This window comes from Patiria miniata, unplaced genomic scaffold (assembly GCF_015706575.1).
Source record: "Patiria miniata isolate m_02_andy unplaced genomic scaffold, ASM1570657v1 HiC_scaffold_20, whole genome shotgun sequence".
NCBI classification, from domain to species: domain Eukaryota; kingdom Metazoa; phylum Echinodermata; class Asteroidea; order Valvatida; family Asterinidae; genus Patiria; species Patiria miniata.
Window position 1 is genome coordinate 7,114,684 of NW_024037059.1, and position 21,301 is coordinate 7,135,984.

The 21,301-nt window shown below is 39.6% G+C and overlaps 1 protein-coding gene across 1 annotated transcript in view; it reads right to left on the reverse strand.

Moving 5' to 3' along the window:
* Positions 1-21,301, reverse strand: part of LOC119727360 (TBC1 domain family member 1-like) — a 36,605-nt gene that overhangs the window by 4,352 nt on the left and 10,952 nt on the right. Inside the window, exons 3-18 of the mRNA XM_038199225.1 lie at positions 20,257-20,355; positions 11,217-11,340; positions 9,908-9,999; positions 9,064-9,210; positions 8,504-8,617; positions 8,109-8,195; positions 7,444-7,853; positions 6,804-6,958; positions 6,365-6,562; positions 5,810-5,971; positions 5,186-5,341; positions 4,543-4,694; positions 3,011-3,103; positions 2,293-2,452; positions 993-1,162; positions 87-323 (exon numbers count right to left, since the gene is read on the reverse strand). Of these exons, the coding sequence (XP_038055153.1) occupies positions 87-323; positions 993-1,162; positions 2,293-2,452; positions 3,011-3,103; positions 4,543-4,694; positions 5,186-5,341; positions 5,810-5,971; positions 6,365-6,562; positions 6,804-6,958; positions 7,444-7,853; positions 8,109-8,195; positions 8,504-8,617; positions 9,064-9,210; positions 9,908-9,999; positions 11,217-11,340; positions 20,257-20,355 (2,556 nt within the window). The remainder of the gene's footprint in view (positions 1-86; positions 324-992; positions 1,163-2,292; positions 2,453-3,010; positions 3,104-4,542; positions 4,695-5,185; positions 5,342-5,809; positions 5,972-6,364; positions 6,563-6,803; positions 6,959-7,443; positions 7,854-8,108; positions 8,196-8,503; positions 8,618-9,063; positions 9,211-9,907; positions 10,000-11,216; positions 11,341-20,256; positions 20,356-21,301) is intronic.

Sequence of the window (21,301 nt, forward strand, 5' to 3'; positions counted from 1 at the left end):
AATCCAGGAAGAAATGTTTTCCTACAAAATTGACAAGCCTGTAAAATGGTTACTATAACACCTAAATGAGACAAGTCCCAACTCACCCTCAGGTTGTGTATCATTGCCTCCTGGCTGTGAATCGTGTTGTGTGCCCCCTGTAGTTGCTCCACCAGCTCGCTGTTGTGTCGTCGCAGGTTGCGATTGGCCGTCTCCAGCTTATGTACGTCGGTCGCTGGCTGCTGCGCCCGCTGGTGGACAGGCGAGGGCGCCATTTCCTCCTGCAGCATGTGGTACTCCACCTCGTAGGCGTGAAGCTCCTTGGAGATGTCCAACTGGTAGGCCTGGATGGAAGTGCCAAGAAATAGAAGCTTTAATTTTGACTCGCATTGTATAATTTAGGATAACACGCAAAAAGTAAAGTCTGTCACATGCCAATATGGCCAATCAGACCAGCGTTTACCTACAATTTCCTTGGCATGAAACGAATGAGTATATTCCGAACCTCCTTGGACGGGATGCCAGTCCATCGCAGGTTACTCCCCAGCTAATGCCGATACCCATTTATACTCCCGGGTGGAGAGAGGCTAGTGGGCGTGAGGTGCTTGCCCAAGAACACAACATATGGGGCCAGCAGCTGGATTTGAGACCCCCGAGCGTTTAATCATGAGTCTCGAACCCCAATTACTTGGCCACACCCCCACAAAGGATAACATGTGCACTTTGTCAATTCAAATAACTCCTGGTTCGTTAACAAGTGAACCAGTGCTACAGTTAATCTATCACAAGTGCATCACAAGTCCATCACAAGATATTCAAGTGAACTGTGGCAAAAGCAATCCTTTAGACAAGTTGCAATACAAACAGGAATGGCTTTATCATGGTTCATTTGAAAAGCTTAGAAATTGACTTGAAGCTGAATGACTTGTAATTGACTCGTGAGGACCTGAATAAACTTCTAAATTTCAAGTTGCATTTTTTTCTACCTATTTATCTGAAATGTTTATTTTTACCTTATTGATCACGTTCTCCATCTGGATGATGCCCAGCGTAGGCAGAGTGTCTTTCAAAAACTCAATAATGGCCTCAAAACCGTCGCAGTGTAGTAACAATTCCTCGTGGCTGCCTAACACTATCAGGGCTACCTTGAAGATGACCTCAAACCCCTGCAAGAAAATCAGGTCTGGAAAAAAAAAATACACACACACAAATTAATTTAATACTGTGAACTAGGTTCAAAGTGATTGAGTAGCTACGCAGAAAATAATGCTAAGTAAATTTACGTGCTGAGCAAAAGTCTGCCGGGAACCAGTCACAAACAGTAAACGTCACATGAGATTATGGCTGGTAGCCCATTTATGCTAAGCACAGATTTGGTGTGCACAAAAGCACATACCTCAAAGATGGCTGTAGTGCAAATGATCTACATGTATAGGCTACTCATCTATAGCCTACACACACAATGATCTCATACATCATAGGCAGCATATATGTGCATCGATGCATACAAACAGGAAATACAGAGACAAAGTAATCAAAACAGAAACTTCATGGCCATTTGTTAACGACTTTCAGGCTACAAACTGCCATATTATAATTAGCTACTGCCTTTGAAATTGTGACACTACTTCCTCTACATGGCGATACAAATAAAGTAAAATATAAAACATGTTAGAACAGTGCAGGATCAGATAGAAAATTCTTTTCATCTGAAATTATTAATTGTTAGTTATAAATACTGCAAATTTGTTTAGAAAGATATGCTTTTCATGCTACCTGCGAGTTTCACAATATATACATTTATTTTTTATATTGCTTTTTTTTTTGCGATACATAAGTCATTCACTTTTGAATGACACATGGGTTGAAAAGCAGCCCAGGTATAGCTACTGAAATAAACACAAATTATAAATTTCCAATTACTTGTGGCCCACAATGATTTTGTTCTTGCAAGGCAGACTGGTTCCTGTCCCCAACAGAATGTAGGTACCAGGAACCAGTGTACTCGCAGGGCACATCTGTTTGTGCGCATACATGTAGGCAACCCCAAAAAACAATACTTTTCAGAGGGTTTCAGATGCCCAATATAGAAATCTAGTAGTTGTATCATTAAAATATGACAAAGAAACTGAAAATAGATTGGGAGACAAAAGAACCAAATTAGCTGAAGCTCACATACTTCTTAAACCATAACCCCTTAGGGTGTGTGGAAAATCATATATTTGGAGGGCTCAGGGTTAGGGCTTAGGGTTAATTAACAACACCACTGGTGTAAACAAGTTATAGGTTTGGGGTAAAGTATTCATAACTTACCAAACACTTTGGCGACAAACCCCAGGGGAAACTGGGAGGCAAACAGGGTGAGAAACCAGGGTGCGGCATAGAGGGAGGGGCCGATCTCATTCTGCTCCAGGTGGTCATACAGACGCTTGTGGAAATCATGCAGGAGACGAGACAGCTGGTACATCTGGATCTGATTTCAATCATATCATATCAAATCAAATTAAGTCAAAATCAAATATGAGCGAAACTTTAAAGACATTTCAAAGAAGTGATCAATGACATATGCTTGCCATCATGAAACAAAGACCACAGGAATTACCAATAATATGTGAAACATTTTTGCAACATTTGTGATTTAAATTGTATTCAAATCTATTATATTTAAAGAAATAAATATTTGTCAATAAGCATGTAACATAAAATGCAGAAAATCAGCTGGGAGAAAATCAAACTTTGGCCAATATGTCAAAAAAAAACCAACTAACAAAAAGAAAACCTGTGCAGGGCACACATTATTCAGAGTTGCTTACATACTAGTTTTTATATTTGTCATGTACCAGTGTAAGCAACATTATGCCTGGTGCAAAAATGCCATCCTTTAAAAAAACAGGGAAAAGGTGTGGGTTTTTCATAGAGCAGGTGGAGAATAATATTTCACTTCTCCTTTGGCCTGGAAAGTGCATCACACTCAAATTACTGCAACACGACTCCCTTCTCCTTTTTTAATTTGGAGGGATTTTTTACTGACCTGGAGTGCAATCATATCTGGTTTGTACTGCCTACGGAAGCCCAGAGAGTACATGAGAAACACCAGCATATCAAATGACTGCTCCTCGTCCATCTGCCAAAGGAAAAAAAGAAGAAGAGAGATATAACATCGTTATGCAGAAGGTAGGGTTCGAGACTGAAAAATTAATGGTTCTTGATACACAATTGACCTTTCGCCGTTTGCGAGTTAGCCACGCCCCTTAGACAACCCTATGGAGTTTTTGTACACTAAGTTTTGTTTGTCTCAGATTTTGCGTGTACCGCGTCCATTCGTATATCATGTAATTGGACAATATTTCACAAGCTGCGTTGACTCGATTCTAATGCGATTCTATCGCGATAGGTCAATTTTAAGGGGAAGAATTTTTTTAAAATAATTCAGTCTACAGGGCCTCATTCTTTTTTACACTTTAGATTTGATGGTAAAATATATTGGGAAAAAAGGGGGTGGGGTGAGAGAAGTTTGGGAAAGCGTTTTGGAAAGTTTAACAAAAGAAGGAACATGTAATATGCACATCGACTCGAAAGATTGGGCACAAAAAACAAGCGCAGTATGTAAAGAAATGATCAAAATGCCAGCAGTGTGTCCGTGTAGTGTGCCCTCCCACCGTGCCTGGATGCATAGTTTCCCTGCCATTTTACCAACTTTCACCGTCCGCCCTGGGAGATTTATCTGATTACATTTCCTGGTCAATATTTGGCCAGTAAAAATTATAGCTGGCCTCAAGAAAGAATCCGAAAGTACATTTTCATGGATTTTGCACTGGCCTTAAAATGGCAAAAGTAACCATTTTTTTCATTGCGATTTCGCAAGAAAAGTTTAATGGTTTTTGACAACAACCGCAGCTTTCTCTGTAAGTACTATAAAAAAGGGTCCTTTTTATGTTCACAATTTATCACTAATGATGGTTTTTAAAAATATTTGTTCATTATCAAACATTGTTAATTATTTGTACCAAGCATGCAACACACATCTGATGTCTTGCAAATAGAACAGTAAAATGTTCCATGCAATGGATGTACATGTAACCTTCCGGTATATCTTCAATGTATACAGTTCTGTGATGCAAGAGATGTATCAAGTTATGCATGACATGTGACAGGTCTTGGCCAATGATATTCCAGAATCAAAGAAGAGATGCAACAAATGAATTTTCTCTCACAGTGCAAAGAAATTTAAGAAAAATATATTCCAGAGGAATTTTCCGGAGTATCAAGTAGCATGAGTCATACAAATAACATGTTCTTTTCATGAAAAATTCCCTGACACCAAGAAGTTTACTTTGCCAACCCGGACCTTAGAAATAAATAAAAACTTACTGTTTTCTTGGTCTTACATAAGCAGCAAAATAAAACAAAATCAACATATCAAATCAAATAATTTTGTTCAATCTTAAAAGACTTTAAAATTTATCACACAATTTAAAATCAAAAGCTACATTAATACCAACTTGGGTAAGAATGATCAATTGGGCCAGCGGATTTCAAATTGGTCACGGGCATTCTACTCACATGCATCAGCAAGACCCCTGCAACAAAGCTGAGCCCCTGGCAGTAGCCGACATCCGTGTCCAATAAGGAGTAGGCCTTGAGAAGGTTAAAGAGGGACAGCTGACCGCGGCCGAGAGGGTTGGCAAAGTACGGATGGGTCGGAAACGTCCGGCCTGAAGAAAGCATTGAAGAGATCAAATATTTAAGTAAGAAGACTGATTTTTATGAAGTTGAACCAAAAATTGACCTAAGCAGTGTTTAAACATGTGACCTCCATAATACCATCAATGTCAATGTTGTGGGCAAGTGTAACATCATCATGACGTTAAACTTGCATGCATTCATCCATTTAAAATAAAAATAGCAAAGAATAACTATCAAGAAAACAACACCACAAAATATGAAGTAAAAAAAGAAAGAAGAACCACGACAAAACCGAAGGGTGATCTTGGATCAGTCCCATTAACCAATTATGAAGAATTTTTTGTAAAAATTGGGGTTTGCCTTTTACTGATGTAACTTTATAAGCACTTCAAACTCAGCACTGTCCAAGAACTTGTCAGAATAAACTTTCACAATTGTAATCACAATGTGAACCCATGACCTCCTGCTTACCACAATGAATTGGTTTGGTATTTTAATTCTGGCCTGACACGGCACCTACCTAAATCTATGAGGATCGCATGCTGATGTATGGTGAGCTCTTTCAGAAGTTCCTTGTAAGGTTCGTATTTCGGGATATTTCCATTGGCCCTGCCGTTGAGTTTCTGCTGCTCACAGATGAACTGCCAGATCTCGCCCCTCCTGCCCTTGGGAATGCCTTCACAATAAAAAACAGATGTAAAAACAAAATGGAAGAAAACTTTCAGAGTCAGTACTGTTTTTCGCTTTGCACATGGCAAGCAATTGTATTGGCACAAAATGCTCATTGGAAACAATTAGCTATTGGCTCAATGTTGATAGCACAGTAAAATCCCTTGTGAAAGGTTGACGGTCCTTTCAAATATATTATTGGACAACTGAAGATTAAACTATTGAAAAGTAACCCAGAGGGAGAGGACCATGGAGGAATGTCCAGTTTGAAGGTAGTAGGGAAACCGAAGAAAAATATTTCAGGGAAACCCATTGAATCAGGTAGGAACTGAAAACCCAATTCAGCTTGGGCGGAATGCGAACTACTGCTCCAAACTGGCTCCCCTTGAAAACTGAAAGGCTTCCTTAGATTTTAAATCTCCAGACCCTTTTCGTGCTCTAAATTTACTAAGATACAGCTAGTCGCTTCCTTTACCTTGTTTGAAGGTATCGTTGACGTCCTCTTTGCTCAGTCGGATGCTGCTGCGGTTGGGTCGGCTCAGGATCTTCTCCCAAGTCACCGTCACCTCCTTGAGGCAGGGTGTGATCTCCTCATAGTCCAGCTTGATGCGCTTCTCCTGGGCTGCATCCTGTCGTGCTGTGGATGTCAATACAATGTGCATGAAGTCAGTAATAAGAGTAAATTTGCCGTTTCCTTTTTCAAGTGCCTCATCCTTTATAGACAGTCCAATGGGTCATCTGGACCCAAGGAACAGCAACCATCCAACTCAGTTTCCCCATCCTAATCAGCCTATGGGTCTCCTCTGTCAAGCTGTTTGGTTGTTTGTCATTCTGTGTATGGTTTGCTCCTCCGTTTTGTTTCAACTTGCCTTAAATCTGTCCCATTTTTATGTTGTCTCCTGATTAATCTTCTTTCTGGACGATTTCACACTTTCCTTTTAGGCTATTTCTAATTACCTTGATCTTACTAATAACCTGAATCCTGATCATTAAATCTGATCAGTAATACTGATCCTGATCTTACACCCACCTTGTAAATTCCTGTTCTCCTTGTCCATGCGGATCAGCAGGATCTGCTCACGGATGGCTTTCTTCCACAGATCCCGGATCTGCTCCTTGGATGTAAACCGCCTGGCCCGTGTCAAACTCTCCTTTCTCTCCAAACCTCGGATTTTTGGGATCCCTTCCCCTTCAAAGACGTCTTCTGATTCCTCTTCTGTTAGCTCCCCTACAAAAGAGCAAAAAAAATATTGCGATGTATTCAGAGAGCTCTGGATGAATACAAGTAGGTATCTGGTACATTTTGAGAATCTGCAGATAATCAGTGCATTAACCACAGATGAAATACATCAAAACATCATGAATATTCATATTTATTGTCATTTTTGGTAAAACTCATTTATAATGCCACTGGTACCTTGTGTAATGAGACCTGACAAGTTACCACTTCGAGGCCAAAAGTTACAAACCTTGTCCATGTTTTGATTCAGCGATGGGCGTGACAACGCGGTTGAATATCTGTTGTCGCCAGGACATCCGACGTCCTATCGCAGCCCCAGGGTGGGGACTGAACGGGCTGAGGGACAGGGTGCGCGGCCTGTCATCATAGAATGCACTTGTCGTTCTGTAAAAAAAAATGTATCTCAATTAATCTTTCAAGGTTGTAATATCATCAGCCTCAAAGTATTGCATAAACAATCTTAATAAAATGTCATTATAATATTATAAAGTCAACAAGAGCTCAGTCCACCTCATACTGGCGTTCAGGTACACTATATGTATAACAAATTTTTTTTTACTAGACTCTGGTGTGTTCTGAATGCTTGCAACAGTTGATTTTTCCCCTACTGGTAAAACAAATCTGCGAATTAATTTGGTTAGGTGTGACCCTGGAATACACCGGTCTGAGACAGGTGTGAAAATTTATAATAGGTTTATGGGAGAGCAATCAGGTTAAAATTCCATATGAAAATTCTCACAAGTTAAGCTGTTTAGGAAAGCAGGAATGATATCATTTTGAGGCTAGTGAGAAATTCTTTCCATTTAGTGTAGGAATTTATAGCCAGTTCAGTGTGGATTCATCTGTATTCAAACTTTTGAAAGACAAACCTTCCAAGAGGCATCTTTTGCATTGAAGGTGGCTTCTGTGACTGGGATGCCTGCAGTGCAAGCTTGGCTGTCGGCGTGTACTGAAAGCGGCTATCTGGGGGCGGGGTCTTGGGTGATGGGGAGGGGGTGTCGCCAAGTGTCTTACTGCGGGGCCGGATACCAGGCGAGATCATGGCCTCTGGCAAACTGTCCTGTTTACAGAAGATGGGGCTGGGACGTGTGGGTTGACGTTGGGGGCGGTCTTCGCTTGGGGGCGGGGTGGGGATGTCCACGACGGTGGGGGGATTTGATGATGGGGATGGGGTAGTGGAGGTGAGGATCTGGACAGGTGGGGCGGGCTGGGACTGGGCATTTGCGGTGGCAGTCATGGGAATGGGGGAATCGCGGGGGGAATCCCTGAGCGATGAATCCTGAAAAACAAAATCAAAGTGGAATCAAATAGAGTAATTCACGGCTATATAACTCCATGTGCACAAAATATGCATGTACATCAAAGTGAACTACACACAATGCCTTGCAACATGTGCATTTCCTTCACAAGATTTAAAATACAGAATTACATGCAGCTGATGCTACTTTAATATCATCCTCAATTGGTCATTATATTTTGTTCCCCCTAAAAAACAACAGATTTTGCCCAATATACCAATAGCTTGCATGCTTACGCTATTGACCGAGTCCATGGTGCCTTGCCTACTCCGATAGCCTGAGTTTGAAAAGCTGCCTTGTTCCTCAACCGAGTTCTTTTTCTTCTAGAAAAAAAAAACAATAAGGGCACAACCCAATGTTAGCTCATTATTAATGACTGTGCTAAACTGTATTGCATTGGGTGTGGTACAGTCTAAAATCTGAATGACTATTATCAGGTGAGATTTGGGAAACACATAAAAATCAACGGGAAAATACATGCCTGAGCCCCAGACCAATACAGGGTCTATCTACAGTATATATTTATGTATTTGTCTGAAAAGGCAATACTAAAACTGCCATTTTTCTAAAATCAACAAATCTGGAAATGTACAGAAAATCCCAGCCCTGATGTGTACTTAAGTTAACTTACTCTTGACAGCAGGTTCTCAAATGACGACGCTAGGGATTTCTTGGCCTTCTTGAATGCCCCCACTTTACCCTCGACGGGTTCCGTAAATGACCCCTTACTGGTCAATTTCCGTTCCTGGGTGTTACAAAATAAAAAACGTATGGTGAATCGATTATCCATTAAATCTACCTTTTTATTATTAAGACAATGGCTAATCCACGATGTAAAAAACAGGAATGTTGTTATAATCTACTTCAGTACACGTATGTAAAGTCACTTTCTCTGTGTTCATCAATTGCTCATGCAAATCAGGCAATGTGTGGACTATAGACAGTAGAAGAGCCCCAGTGGGATAGGGACAGATCACATGCGCAAAATGGTTTGTTAGTGTACGGCGGGAAGTACGCATGACTGATGTTATTCTGGATGTGCAATAGGAGCCCATAATGTCTTGGAGTGAACATGTCACCAGTAATGCGTTCGAATGTTCCTCCCAGTGGTATCCCCCAACTCTCCCTTTGTAACCGCTGAGGGTGACTTGCACACCGAGTCCATAGCACTGATTAGATAATGGCATATACCTGCGTGGGACTTGAAGTAGCGATGTCCCCTCCCCCTGCCTCTACATCACTGTTGTGGGTGTGTGCAGTCTGCTGCTGCTCACAGATTGCTATCAGCTGGCTCATGATAATCTCATTGGCTTCTTGAGCACTGCACGCCTTGGCTTCCTGGAAAAAGAAAACAAAAAAATGGAGGATGCAATATTGTTCCACAGGGTGAACCTATGGTCAGCTATAGGAAATGTCCAACTACGAATCTGGGGCATGATTGCTGTACACTCAGTGGCTCCTTTTAATGGCAAATGCATTGTGAAAGCTAATGTTGCATAGTTTTTATAAATACCCACAAAATCAATGAGTGATATGTTTATTGATCGGAATGCATTTTTAAAACTGCGCGACTTTATTATCCGTTGATGAAGCAATATGAAAGTTTTGAGGGCCATGAAAAGAAATCAACATCAAAAGAAAATTGCAGATAAGATACGATTACAAAATTTAAGTTCTACTTTTGTATGGTTTAACACTCTGGAATTTTAAGGACAACTTCAAGTTTTTTGCCTTTCAAAGAAAATCACAATTTCTTTTTCCTTGCAGGAAAAGAAGTTGTTAACCTCCACCTTCCCAGATCTTTCAAGACCCTCGACGGGAGGTTTGAAGGATTGTGTAGGATTGAGGAAGGTAAAGTTCAGCTACTATTACTTCACATGTGCACAGGGCTTCATGCTCCTTGAGTGATTGAATACAAACAACATGACACAACTTCCCTGGACTAGTGTAGGAGTTTTGAGGATTAAGGAAGATTTCTGTCAAAAACCCTCGGGACTTATAGGGTTAAGACCCCATCCCCGTCATTAAACATTACCTTTGTTTTGGCAACCACGGAGATGCGCTCAGAATCACTCAGCGTCTCCAGCTGCTTAAGCAAAAGAGTGTGCGCCTTCTCCGGGGGATGGCCTGATAATAGAAAAAAAACTAGAAGTGAGAGCGACATTACGCGCCATCAATGACTGGACATGATAGCCAATATTTGCATCTCGTGCTTATCTAAACATGTCCGCATCAACTGAGGGATCTGCCCTGTACCCCGCGAGGTAGGGAGTTGTGAAGACATCACCCTGTCCCAATATTCTGCCCAACACTTTGGCAGCGGGTAAATAAAGACAAAAAGCCGGCATAGTCTCCGAGCGACGTGGGAACTGCAAACTGTAAAATTTCACACACTTTTTGATTACATTTAATCTTGCAATGGTAACCTATGTGTATTTTCTTTCCTACAACGGAGCCGTACATCTTTGTTTTTGTTAATTTGGCCCAATTTCATGGCTTTACTTTATGCTGTAAGAAAACTATCTCCAGATGTAAGTAATTCTGCACTTGAGGTTGGATTAGTGCACAATTTCTGTGCTAATACTGTACACAAAGCACAGTGATCCTGAACACAGAATTTTGTACTTTGAAGAGCCAGGCAAAATGAGCCCCAATCTGACATTTCATGTAGAAATGTGCAAATTAGAAATGTACACTGCAGAAGGTGCAAATGGGAAATGCTACATTCACAGGGCAATTTATTCAATATGTATTACATAGGTAACTGAACACATCTCTCATATATACATGTAACAATTTCAAGGACAATTTTTACAACAGAATTTATATACCAACGAGTCCTTGTGGCAAATGGGGGAATGAAATGCTGCAGCAGGTGGAGTTATTTGAGGGCTTAGGACTGGATAATAATAGGCTTTATTTTTGACTGCAGAAGTTGGCCTATAAAAAAATTACAGCACTATTTTAAATTCACAGTAGAGTAGAGTTCCGCTATCATTCTGACTAGAATATTTTGAAAAGGTAGCAATAAGTGTACCAGTGCATTACTGTGCTGCGTGTATAGGGATTGGACATACACGTACATAGGCTGAATGTGTATGTAGTGTACAAGTATCCCTTTCCCTATCTGTGGTTTGAAGCAAAGATTGCGTGTTGACTCGTACATCAATAATAGCTTGTGTCTACATGAAAAGTGACTTTGTTTTGGTATTTTGTCATCAAAGCAGTATTTTAAAAAGAAGCCATGAATAGAGTGAACAGTCAGAGCAAAATGTAAGGTTGTATTTTTTGCACATGTACAATGTAACACTGTTCTCCGAGTCTGCAGTTATTCACAGTCATACCTTCAATGGTCTGGCACAGCTTGTGCAGTTGGTGCATTGGGCACGTTCCGCATATCACATGCAGTTTGCTCTTCTGTAACGCTACGTTGAATGACTGCCTGAGTGTGGTCATGATGCCGTCAACCTGTGAACAAAAAACAAAGCGAGGGAAAAATTAATGTAAAACACAGTAACTGCTGAATCAAACAGTTTATGAATACATGCTCAATCACTGGAACAATAGGATTTAATTGACCACAGAAAAGAATTTGGTGTATAATAACCTCATAGGTGGATTGCCTACAGGTATTCTACATGTCAGACTGGAATGTTTATGTTTATTTCATGAATGGCTCAAGATCTTCAAAAAACGGCCTTGGATTTACACAGTGAAGCAGGGGAGATCAGTTTCGTGACACTGCTAACGTTAACCACAAAATTCAGCGTTTCATGAAGATCATTCTGCGCTACACATTTGCACTAATGAAAGTTCCATGCTCACCAGAGATACACAGTAATTCCAGTATTGTCTGCATAAGTTAGCTCAGTTTCCTCACTCAATTTAAGCAGAGCCCCCAAAATGAGATTCTGGCTTTGTATGGCACTTGGCAGCTAGTGTACATTCGCAGGAGCGGCAATTGATGATAAAAACGCATGAACATCATGCATGGCCTTCGCGTATTTGTTGAAGCTCATTAAACAACAACACAAGTCAGAAACTCAGCACTGGTATTACACAATAAGACTTTCAAGACCAATTGGAAACACAGATACACCGTAAAGGGAAAACATCAAAGAATAAAGTTACTTAATTTAGATAAATTAAGATTGTAAACAACAAGATTTGGCAGTTAATTTCTTAAAGCTGGTAACATACATATGCTCTATCTGTGTGTTGACATTCACTCTGAATTTCCACAATCTTCCTGCACTTTGATGACATTTGAGGAATTTTGAATTTGATTTTGAGGACCAAGACCAGAGAAACCAAGAAACTTGTTAACAATTTTAGGAAAATGAATAGTTTATATGTAAAATGAAGCTAAAACAACATTGTCAGTTATGATAAAAATAAGTGGCCTTGGCCATCGAATAGAGTCACACATACACATGTACAGTTTTGGACACTTGACATTGGCTGTCAATTCTACAACTTAATTATAAGCAAAACATAATCAACTTGTAAGTTGAAGATCTTATATTCTTCTCACAAGTTGGAGTTGCTCTTTAATAGCCAGTGATGCATGGGTGCTTCCCAGCTCTGCTTTTCTAGGAGGCGAGTCCTCCATTATCTTGCAAAGACCCGGGGCACATCTTCATAATATGCTCCTACTTCAGCTTTAAATGCCATGACTCTAGTATTTTTTTGTTTTCTTCTCAGTCTTGCTGGCAGGGAGAGCCACTTGTGGAGAAGGATGCATATTACCTTACTCTGACTGAGACTGAGCAAGTCTGGGGGTTTGAGAGGTGAGATACAAGCCTAGTGGGGATATAGGCTAAAAAAAAAACCTTTCATGTACTTCAGACTAAATTCAAGTACAAGTACATGTACATGCATGGTCCTGAAATGAAGATTTTACATGCAAATGGTTCAAAAAGTTTAACTAAAAAAATACCATTGAAAAGATAAAATAAAAATGCCCTTTATTTACTGCACAGGGTTAAATTTTGGTAGATACATAACTTAACCTTTTTAACAAAAATAGATTAGAGAATACAATTTATAGATTAGTGAATAAATGTTTATTTCATCTGCAGAAAGAAAATATCATCTATACATGTACACTGAAATGAGTAAGCAGTATTTGTCATGAGCCAATATGGCCCATCAAGCCGGCATTTACATGTATCTCCGGTTTCCTTGGCATGAAATGACTGAGAATATTTCTATTCTCCGTGGATGGGGTGATAGTCCATCGCAGGGTACTCCCCAACTAATGCCGGTACCCATTTATACTCCTAGGTGGAGAGAGGCTAGTGGAGGTGAAGTGGCTTACCTAAAGACACAAGATATAGCCAGCATGGATTCGAACCCCTAACCCTGTGATCATGAGTCACAAAACCTAACCACTTGGCCACACCCCCCCCCCCCAAAAAAAATGAGTAAACAAATAATCCACTTAAAACCTGAGGATTTTATAATAAATTTTAAAATAATAAACTTTCCCCATCTGAAATATCAAACATTTGTAAACCCCATGACATCAACTTCAAGAAGGCAGACAGACTAAAACTTCATCCCATCCACTTTTTCAATTAAAAGGATTATCAGCTCTGCACTTTCTGAAACAGGTCACATCGTCCAGGGTGATCGACCGGACATTTCTTATGAACCCACAGAATAGATGACAGTAAAACTGTCTTGTATTAACACCCCCGCTGTGTTTCAGGTTGCACGATACTGATTCAATTTTGAGGAGCAGACGGCGAGAAACGCCGAGCGTAGAGCTCTGCGTCTGTCCCCTCATCCGGAGTGCAACTCCCCGCCACTTAAAATACATCTCGGGAGAGGGTCGTTAATGGAATGCAATTTTGAGCCACGTGGGCGACACTTCAGAACTGAAGATGTGTTTGGTTGAGATCCGGATGGGACAAGGTATAGGCCAGAAGGGCAATCTACACAATACAGGCATGCACACCGTCAAACGTGCAAAAACAAACCACTCCAAGCAAATCCTTGTTTTTATTCAATCCAAAAATTGAAAGATACCGTGACTGTTTACTTGGCCAAATTTTTTAAAGATACATGTAATTTCCCCTCAAGTGGAAACTTGGAGCAAGATTTTACTACACATGTTGTACTATGGTCAAGTTGTGGTTGACACCTTTTCTGAGTCTGACAAGTAGAGACCACTCTGAGTTGCCTATGCTTTCTGATTACTGCATGGGCTGACTTTCCACCATTACTGGGATGCTCCAAAGCTGACTTCAAAGTATTTGACACAATGCACTTTACTGATATGTTCAGAGCTGTGCAAAATGCAAGAGGGATGGACGCTCAAGCATAAAAGCATCCCAGTAATGACAAACAAAACCGTAACCGTTAACAATTGGATTGTTGAATTTTGAAATATGAGGCGGTGTAGTGGAATTATAGTCTGATAAACTAAACAGTGTGGTTTGAGTTCTTGAGCTTTTTGAATATGGGTAGAAATAAGGAAATTCCAACAAAATGGTTTCCTGGAAGTATAGAAATAATTGTAGAAACGATTCTTAGTTAGAGTGTTAGATTGGCAGTAGTCCAAGTTATTTTTGAAAAAGCTGTTTGGTTTAACTGCAAATAATCTGAAACATCTGAATCTGGATTGTTAAGACAAAATGGCTACTTACATCACATCAGAGTCATACATGTATGCAATCAAGAAGGATTCTTGTAACTCCACAAGTATACTCAAAAGAACTATGAATGATGTACAAGTACATGTACTTTTAAGTGCTGCAAGTATCCAACGTGACATGCAATCCTGTATCACACTATATTGATGCACATATCTTCCTGGTTGGATAAGTCTGACAGATTTGTCTTAAAGATGCACGAAGGTTACATTCTAAGCATTCCTTCACCAACAGGCAGTGGTATACAACAAAAGGCAGGCATCAAGATTAATCCACTGAATTTAAAACATTTACGTTTTGCACAACCAACTTACTATTGTACAATGTACATGTACAGTACTACAACTGGGTCATCTGACCAGCAGTTTGACTGCTGGCTTTCTTCCCAACCCAGAGTCATGCTTCATTGCTTCACAAGCTTCACGGTCCAGTGAGTTTTTTTTGTCCAGGGCAACAAACTTTCCCTTTTACAGGCTTTTACGAGTTGCAGCTTTAACGTCACTGGAGCATGCATGTACATGTGTGACATACATGTACTACGGGTACATGTACATGTATGCATAGACCCCTTGCACAGGGCACCCCCACTGAGGACAGCTTTTGTATTATTTTCGTAACAATGACATCACTTTTCAAACTAGGGATCTGCCAACATAGGGCTGGATAGCTCAGTTGGTTGAACACTGGAACGGTTATCCGGAGGATGCAGGTTCAAACCCCGCTCCAGTTAATTTCTTTGTTCAACTTTTCAAAAGTAGCAAAAAAATGTTACATTTAAGAAATTCACAACATTTGCATGTAAATGAGATTTACATGTTTTACAAGTTTTGTTGAATCAATTTATGAAAAAAAAAATACGGTCCTTACATGGATGTGACACTTTGGAGCCAATTTACAAAATCACCCCAACAGCGAACGTAGCATTTGCAAATTTGCTTTTTAGTATATTATATTTGCTGAACCTACCTGCATGTGAGTCAGGCAGTAATGTGAATCAATGGGTTTCAATCACAAGATAGTTTATTGCCTCTCATAAATATTTATAGCGTGGACATTAATGGAGTGCAATGGTGTGAACACTTTTCATGGCATAGTTTTTTTGACTCGTGGAAAGCTTTGATGAAAATTGAAATCCACATTTTGTAGATTTGTACAGTAGATATTTGTTAATACCGGTACATTTAAATAAAACATAAGTGCATTCAAAAATTAAATGAATTTTGCCTTGGGACTGGGTCAAAATTTATGACCTTTTCGATTTTGATTTTGATAAACCGATGATGTACATGTAGAGACTACTACTATTCAAATCTTTCTGATCTTGTTGTCCAAACAGAAAAAATATCTTTTTGTTTACCTGTTTGCATTAGACTGTTTGACTAAACTTGGCCCCTTCGATTATGCATTTTGACTGCATACTGTAAATAATGTGATCAATAATGTTACTCCTACGGTAGAAATAAGACTATCGAGTCAACTGCTGTCACTGCCTGCTCTCTGGCAAACATAAGATGTGGCCAAGGGCGTACAGTATGCAGGAATGACTCCATGCAAAACTTGAATACAAATTTGGAATTGTGACTGTTTTTTTTGTGTAAGGAAATCAGTTGACTCAAGTCCAGTTACCCCGAGATTCCATTTCAGACAGAGATTATCATTTAGTTTATTTTGTAATATTTTGAAGTTTTTTCATTTAGTTTATTTGCAATATTATCCACTTCTCTAGTGATGCTTTATACTGAGTCAATTCTCAGACTCGGAATCAATTCCATAAATATTGGAGATACTACAACAACATTTTGGATGTTGAAAAAATATATATCCATGATAAAAAAGCCAACAACCCTAACGGAAGGTACATTTTACTGATGCATTTCACACGAGACTTGTCAGGAAATGGCCTGTACCAAGGTCCCAAGATTTAAACAAAAATGAGACAGGAATTACCCCTAGCAATAATGGCATAAACACGTACGTTCGTGTTAGTGAAGGAAAAAAAGGTAATGCATGTTTCAACTGTGGTGATATATATGGGGATTGTGTGTTTTTTTCCCTCTTACATTGTATGACCAACTTGCGCCTGCTGTCGAAACCGACATTTGTCAAGAGGGACCAAAATGCAATTTAATTTTGCGTATAAATTTTGGCATGGGCTCGTTCGCTAACGCGACAGTCTCGCGGCTGATATCTTTATTGTGTGATAGCCGTTCCTTGCAATTGCACACTCACGTGGGTGTAGCCTAGTAATGGACAGGGTACGGCTCCCGGTTGAATTATCTGCGCAGTTGGCTTGTTGATCGCGAATAGTTGAATAATGTGCTGCAAGGCTGCGAAATCGCGTTGGTGGGAGGGCGGCCAAAAGGGATTTAAAGACATTTTATATAGATACAACTGAATCTTGTTTACTTGAAGATACATGTTACCAGTGCATGATAAAACATAGTATGCACTTGTCCATATAATTACATGTAAATTGTATGGATGTTTGATAGTACTAGCACACTGAAAATTAATTCACTGCCTAGCAATATATCTCTTGCAAACCCTTTTCTTCATTTCCAATGTTACAGAGTCATTCACACATATTTATACTTACATTAAAGTTTGTTTAAAGGTACAGTCCATCATTTGTAATTTGTGCATTTTGTTCGTTAGAAGCAGCAAACATGCTCAAAATGTAAAGAAGGGTGCTGAACAACTAACCTGATGGAGTTTCAGCTCAGTAAATACTGTATATTCCGAGAAAACAATATTCTAGGATCTCAATTTCAAATCAAAAGTTGCTGAGTCACGGTTTGAATTGGGCCTGAATTCAGCATCCGAGACACGTTCTCACTGGGCCGATTGCAGCTACGCGATGTCACGCGCTGTTCCGACGAATTATAGCAACTGCGGGGGCTTGTGCGTTGTGTCAATGCTTGCACGCGCTTCGCCAAAATAAAAAAAACGAACTACTAAGGCCAAAAAAAAAAAAAGTGTCCGGTTTCTGGTATGGAGCTTGCCCAAAAAGTGGTGCGGCGACGCGGCTTTTTTTTTTTTTACCTGTTTTTTTTTGGCTTCAAATGTCGGCTGATGACTGCAAATGTTGCCCGACTAAACTTAGAGCAAATATTATGGGAGACCAGAGAGGCCACATTAAGCTTATTCTCGATCATAACCCCATCTAAAAACACGTTAAAATTGTGCAGCAGCAGGATTCCAGTCAAACCAGTGAGTTTGGCGGTTTTGAGACATCATCTTTCATTGAAAAAAAAACTTTTTCATTTTGCCGACGCGCATGGCTACGGCGACGCGCGCGCATACCAGAAACCGGAGACTTTTTTTTTTTGGCCTAACGGAAATTTCCAACAATGCGTCTTAACCATATACCTCGTCAATAGGAACAAAACCAGAAACTAATGATTAAATAAACTGGTGTTATGAACATTTGTGTGAGAATAAAAAAATTAAAAAGAAAGGAAGGAAAACAATTCTGAGAACAAATTCTTAGCGACTGCATCATTTACATTTAGACAAGTTGCAGAGACTCGATAGTATTTTCTCTGAAGAATCCACTATATATTTCACCCCCAGTATGACCTTTCCAAATATCTATGCGGGGAAAAAAAATCTCTGAACCTACACATTTTTTTTCTGGTTTATTGGAACATCCGCTGTCTGCCCGAACGGATTACTCCCAATGCCTTCACACATGTCTTGTTTTGCGATACGGAATGCCAGACCGTCGCTGACGATACGCGTCATCCTCTTAATTTGTGGAAATGCGAACTGGGGTCTCACCGAGGTAATATGGGGCTCATCAGGTCTGAATTACCTGTTCACCGGAAGACTGCGTACATGTACATGTAACCTAAGAATGATGTGCGTAGTACACAGACAGCTGAATGGGTCGGTTTCTCCAGATGCGAGTCGGACTGAAGTGCAATACTGTGCGAAGCACAACCGTTTTCTAAGAATTGTTTATGTGTACCATTTCCCACTAAACAAATAAACAATTTAAAAATTGGGTCTGAACTTCATCATTTAAAAAAAATTTCCTCTTTCAGCAACAGCAGGGAAACAGTTGTGCTACAAGTACAAGTATATTGATGAGACTGGGTATTTAATCGCAGCCATAAGGCATCTTATCCTATGTTTCCATGGCAACCAGCAGATGACGACATTTTCAGCACCCCAAGCCCTTAATGTCAACCCATCAACTGCTACAATATCCACCCTGGCAGAAGATAACCGGGGTGAATGCCTTGCCACCGAGCACTGTTAATTGCTCAGCGGGTAGACGGAGATTTGAAATTTGGATCTGCTTAAGCCCCTCTGCATGAAGCCATCCATCGATCAAGGAAACACTATTAAATCATTGTCTTTTACCTCAAAGGCCTGCGACGATTCATGTCCCTGACTGACTGAACATGGAAAATATTTTAACTCACTGAAAGAACTCGGTGCCTCGAAACAGCAGGTGAAATTAGTCTCGGAAAAAAGGCCGGAAATGAGAGATCAATGTCTGATCTCAGGAGTCTGCCCTTCGACTTTTTAATTAGCCTCCAAATATCAGGAGAATTTGAGTACAATTCGCCTCATGAAGGGAGGAGTCTATAGCTTTTCATGATCATACTCTTGTATGATGTATAAACGCAGAAGACCGAATAAAATATGTGCCACCTTTCACATAAATTAAATTAAGATGATGTGGACATAACAATGCCTTACCTTGAACCCAAACTTTCCAAACAACCAGATGCTTCTCAAATGAGACAATAACAAGTTGTGCTGTGATCCAGAGAACCAAACTTAGTGCAAAATGTTGCACAGTATTTTTTTGTATAGAATGCGTGCCAACTGATGTGTGACTAAAGACATCTAAAAACCAAGGAACAATGTTGGGAGTCTTTTTTAATGGATCTCACCATACTGTAAGGTACAGTTCAATGGCAAAAACCACTTGCTGTGCACCATATGTGTACACTTGCTGTCTTTCTAATTGAAATGAACTTCTAACCTTTAACTTATTGAACAAACTTTACAATACTATAATTCTTTCCCTGCTAAGAACTCCCCATGCCACGTTGCGATGTAACCACAAGTTTGAGCCACAAGTTTCAACCTGAAGTTGCCCCGGCTTAGGGAAGCATTCCCACCACACTTTTCTTTCAGGAAAAAGACCAAAACAGTTTGGCTGGTCACATGACAAAAATATGTGTTTGATACTAAAGTGGGAAACTGAGCAATTCTCAACTTATACAAAATCCGAAAGGAAAATGTTCAAAACCTAACCTGTTGAAATTTCAGCTCATTGGATTACAGAAAACATTGGAAAACCATGCACAATTTTTGATCACGAAACACGATTTCGTAGTGCTCTTCATTTCCAAAAATCAGTCAATTGACTGCTTGTTTGAAATCACCTACATTTCTTGATTTTTATGTAAATGACATGTAAATGATAATTTAGTATCAGCACGATCTTTAATCCAAGTGAGCTTTTTGATAACAGTTCTGCAGGTTACTTTTGGGATAAATGCAAATGATTCAATGTGCCTTTATACATGACTGCTGTGATGTAGGCCAAGTGTTTTTTGCACTCTCAAGAATGGATGATACCCTCGGCTTCTCCTAGGGTGTCACATCTCCCAAAGGAATGTAAAACACCGTGTCCCACACACAACAGTTGTTGAATGAAATACTTTTTAAAAGTTGTTTTTCTTTAAAGCAAAAAAGTACCTACCACTGGTTCAGACTGGCACTTGAAGACGTAACACATGTAGCTGGATGCAGACGACTTCTCACGGCAAATGAAGCCAAAGAACTCGGGCTGTTTGATGCCCTGCAGCAAAAAATAAAGAGAAAACAGTGTTACTTTCGGGATAATGTAATTTGGTGACATTTGATAAGATCTAGACTCGTCTTCTTGAACCTACATGTAGTCTGTTTTGGGTCCTTTTTTTTTGTTCCTTCTTTTCCGAGTGGGTGAAATTTCAACTAAGAGATGTGAGTGAATACTACACCAGTCAAAAACCTTAAAGCTATTATGATCTGCATTTTACCACAACTAACATCAAACATGGAAAGCTGTAATGAAACACTGTTAAGTACAATGTCAAAAGTATACTTTTTATTGTAATTCTACCAACTTTAATACTCTGCTTTTAAAACACCACATACATTTCAACGTGGTGACTTTTATGAGTAAAGTTTAAAGTGGTTTAAAAAAAAGGGTAATTCCAGCATTATGGAAGAAAACGGTAGTATCCATAACAGAGTCAATTAACAATGACGCCTAATTAATGATCTTAACAAACTAATTAAAAAACTTGTAGTCTGTAATCCTCTTGACCATTACATTGACCATCCTTTGGTGATGTATAACAGATGACAAAAATACATTTTTAGGTTTAGTCACTGAGCTCTTAAAGTACAAAAATATGCCTGATTTATAATATAAGTGATGCTGGAATTGCCCAGAAGCCTATAATTTCTTTCTTATTTTTCTTAACTGTATAATTTACATGTGAATTCACTTTCCCAGTTTGACGACACATTTTGCATGCTCCCCCGACACTACCGGTAACTATATTTGTTGAGATGCCCTTCCAAACAAGCCATTGCTATATTTTTTTTTCAATTTTGTCTATATCCTTTTCTGGTGGTCATCAAACTGCTAGTCTGATATTTCTTCAGCATACTATGCCCTTTACGAGGTCGTGATACAAATTACCCCTCTTTCCAAATTGATTCACGCCATAAGATGCCATCGCTAAGCACACACAAGT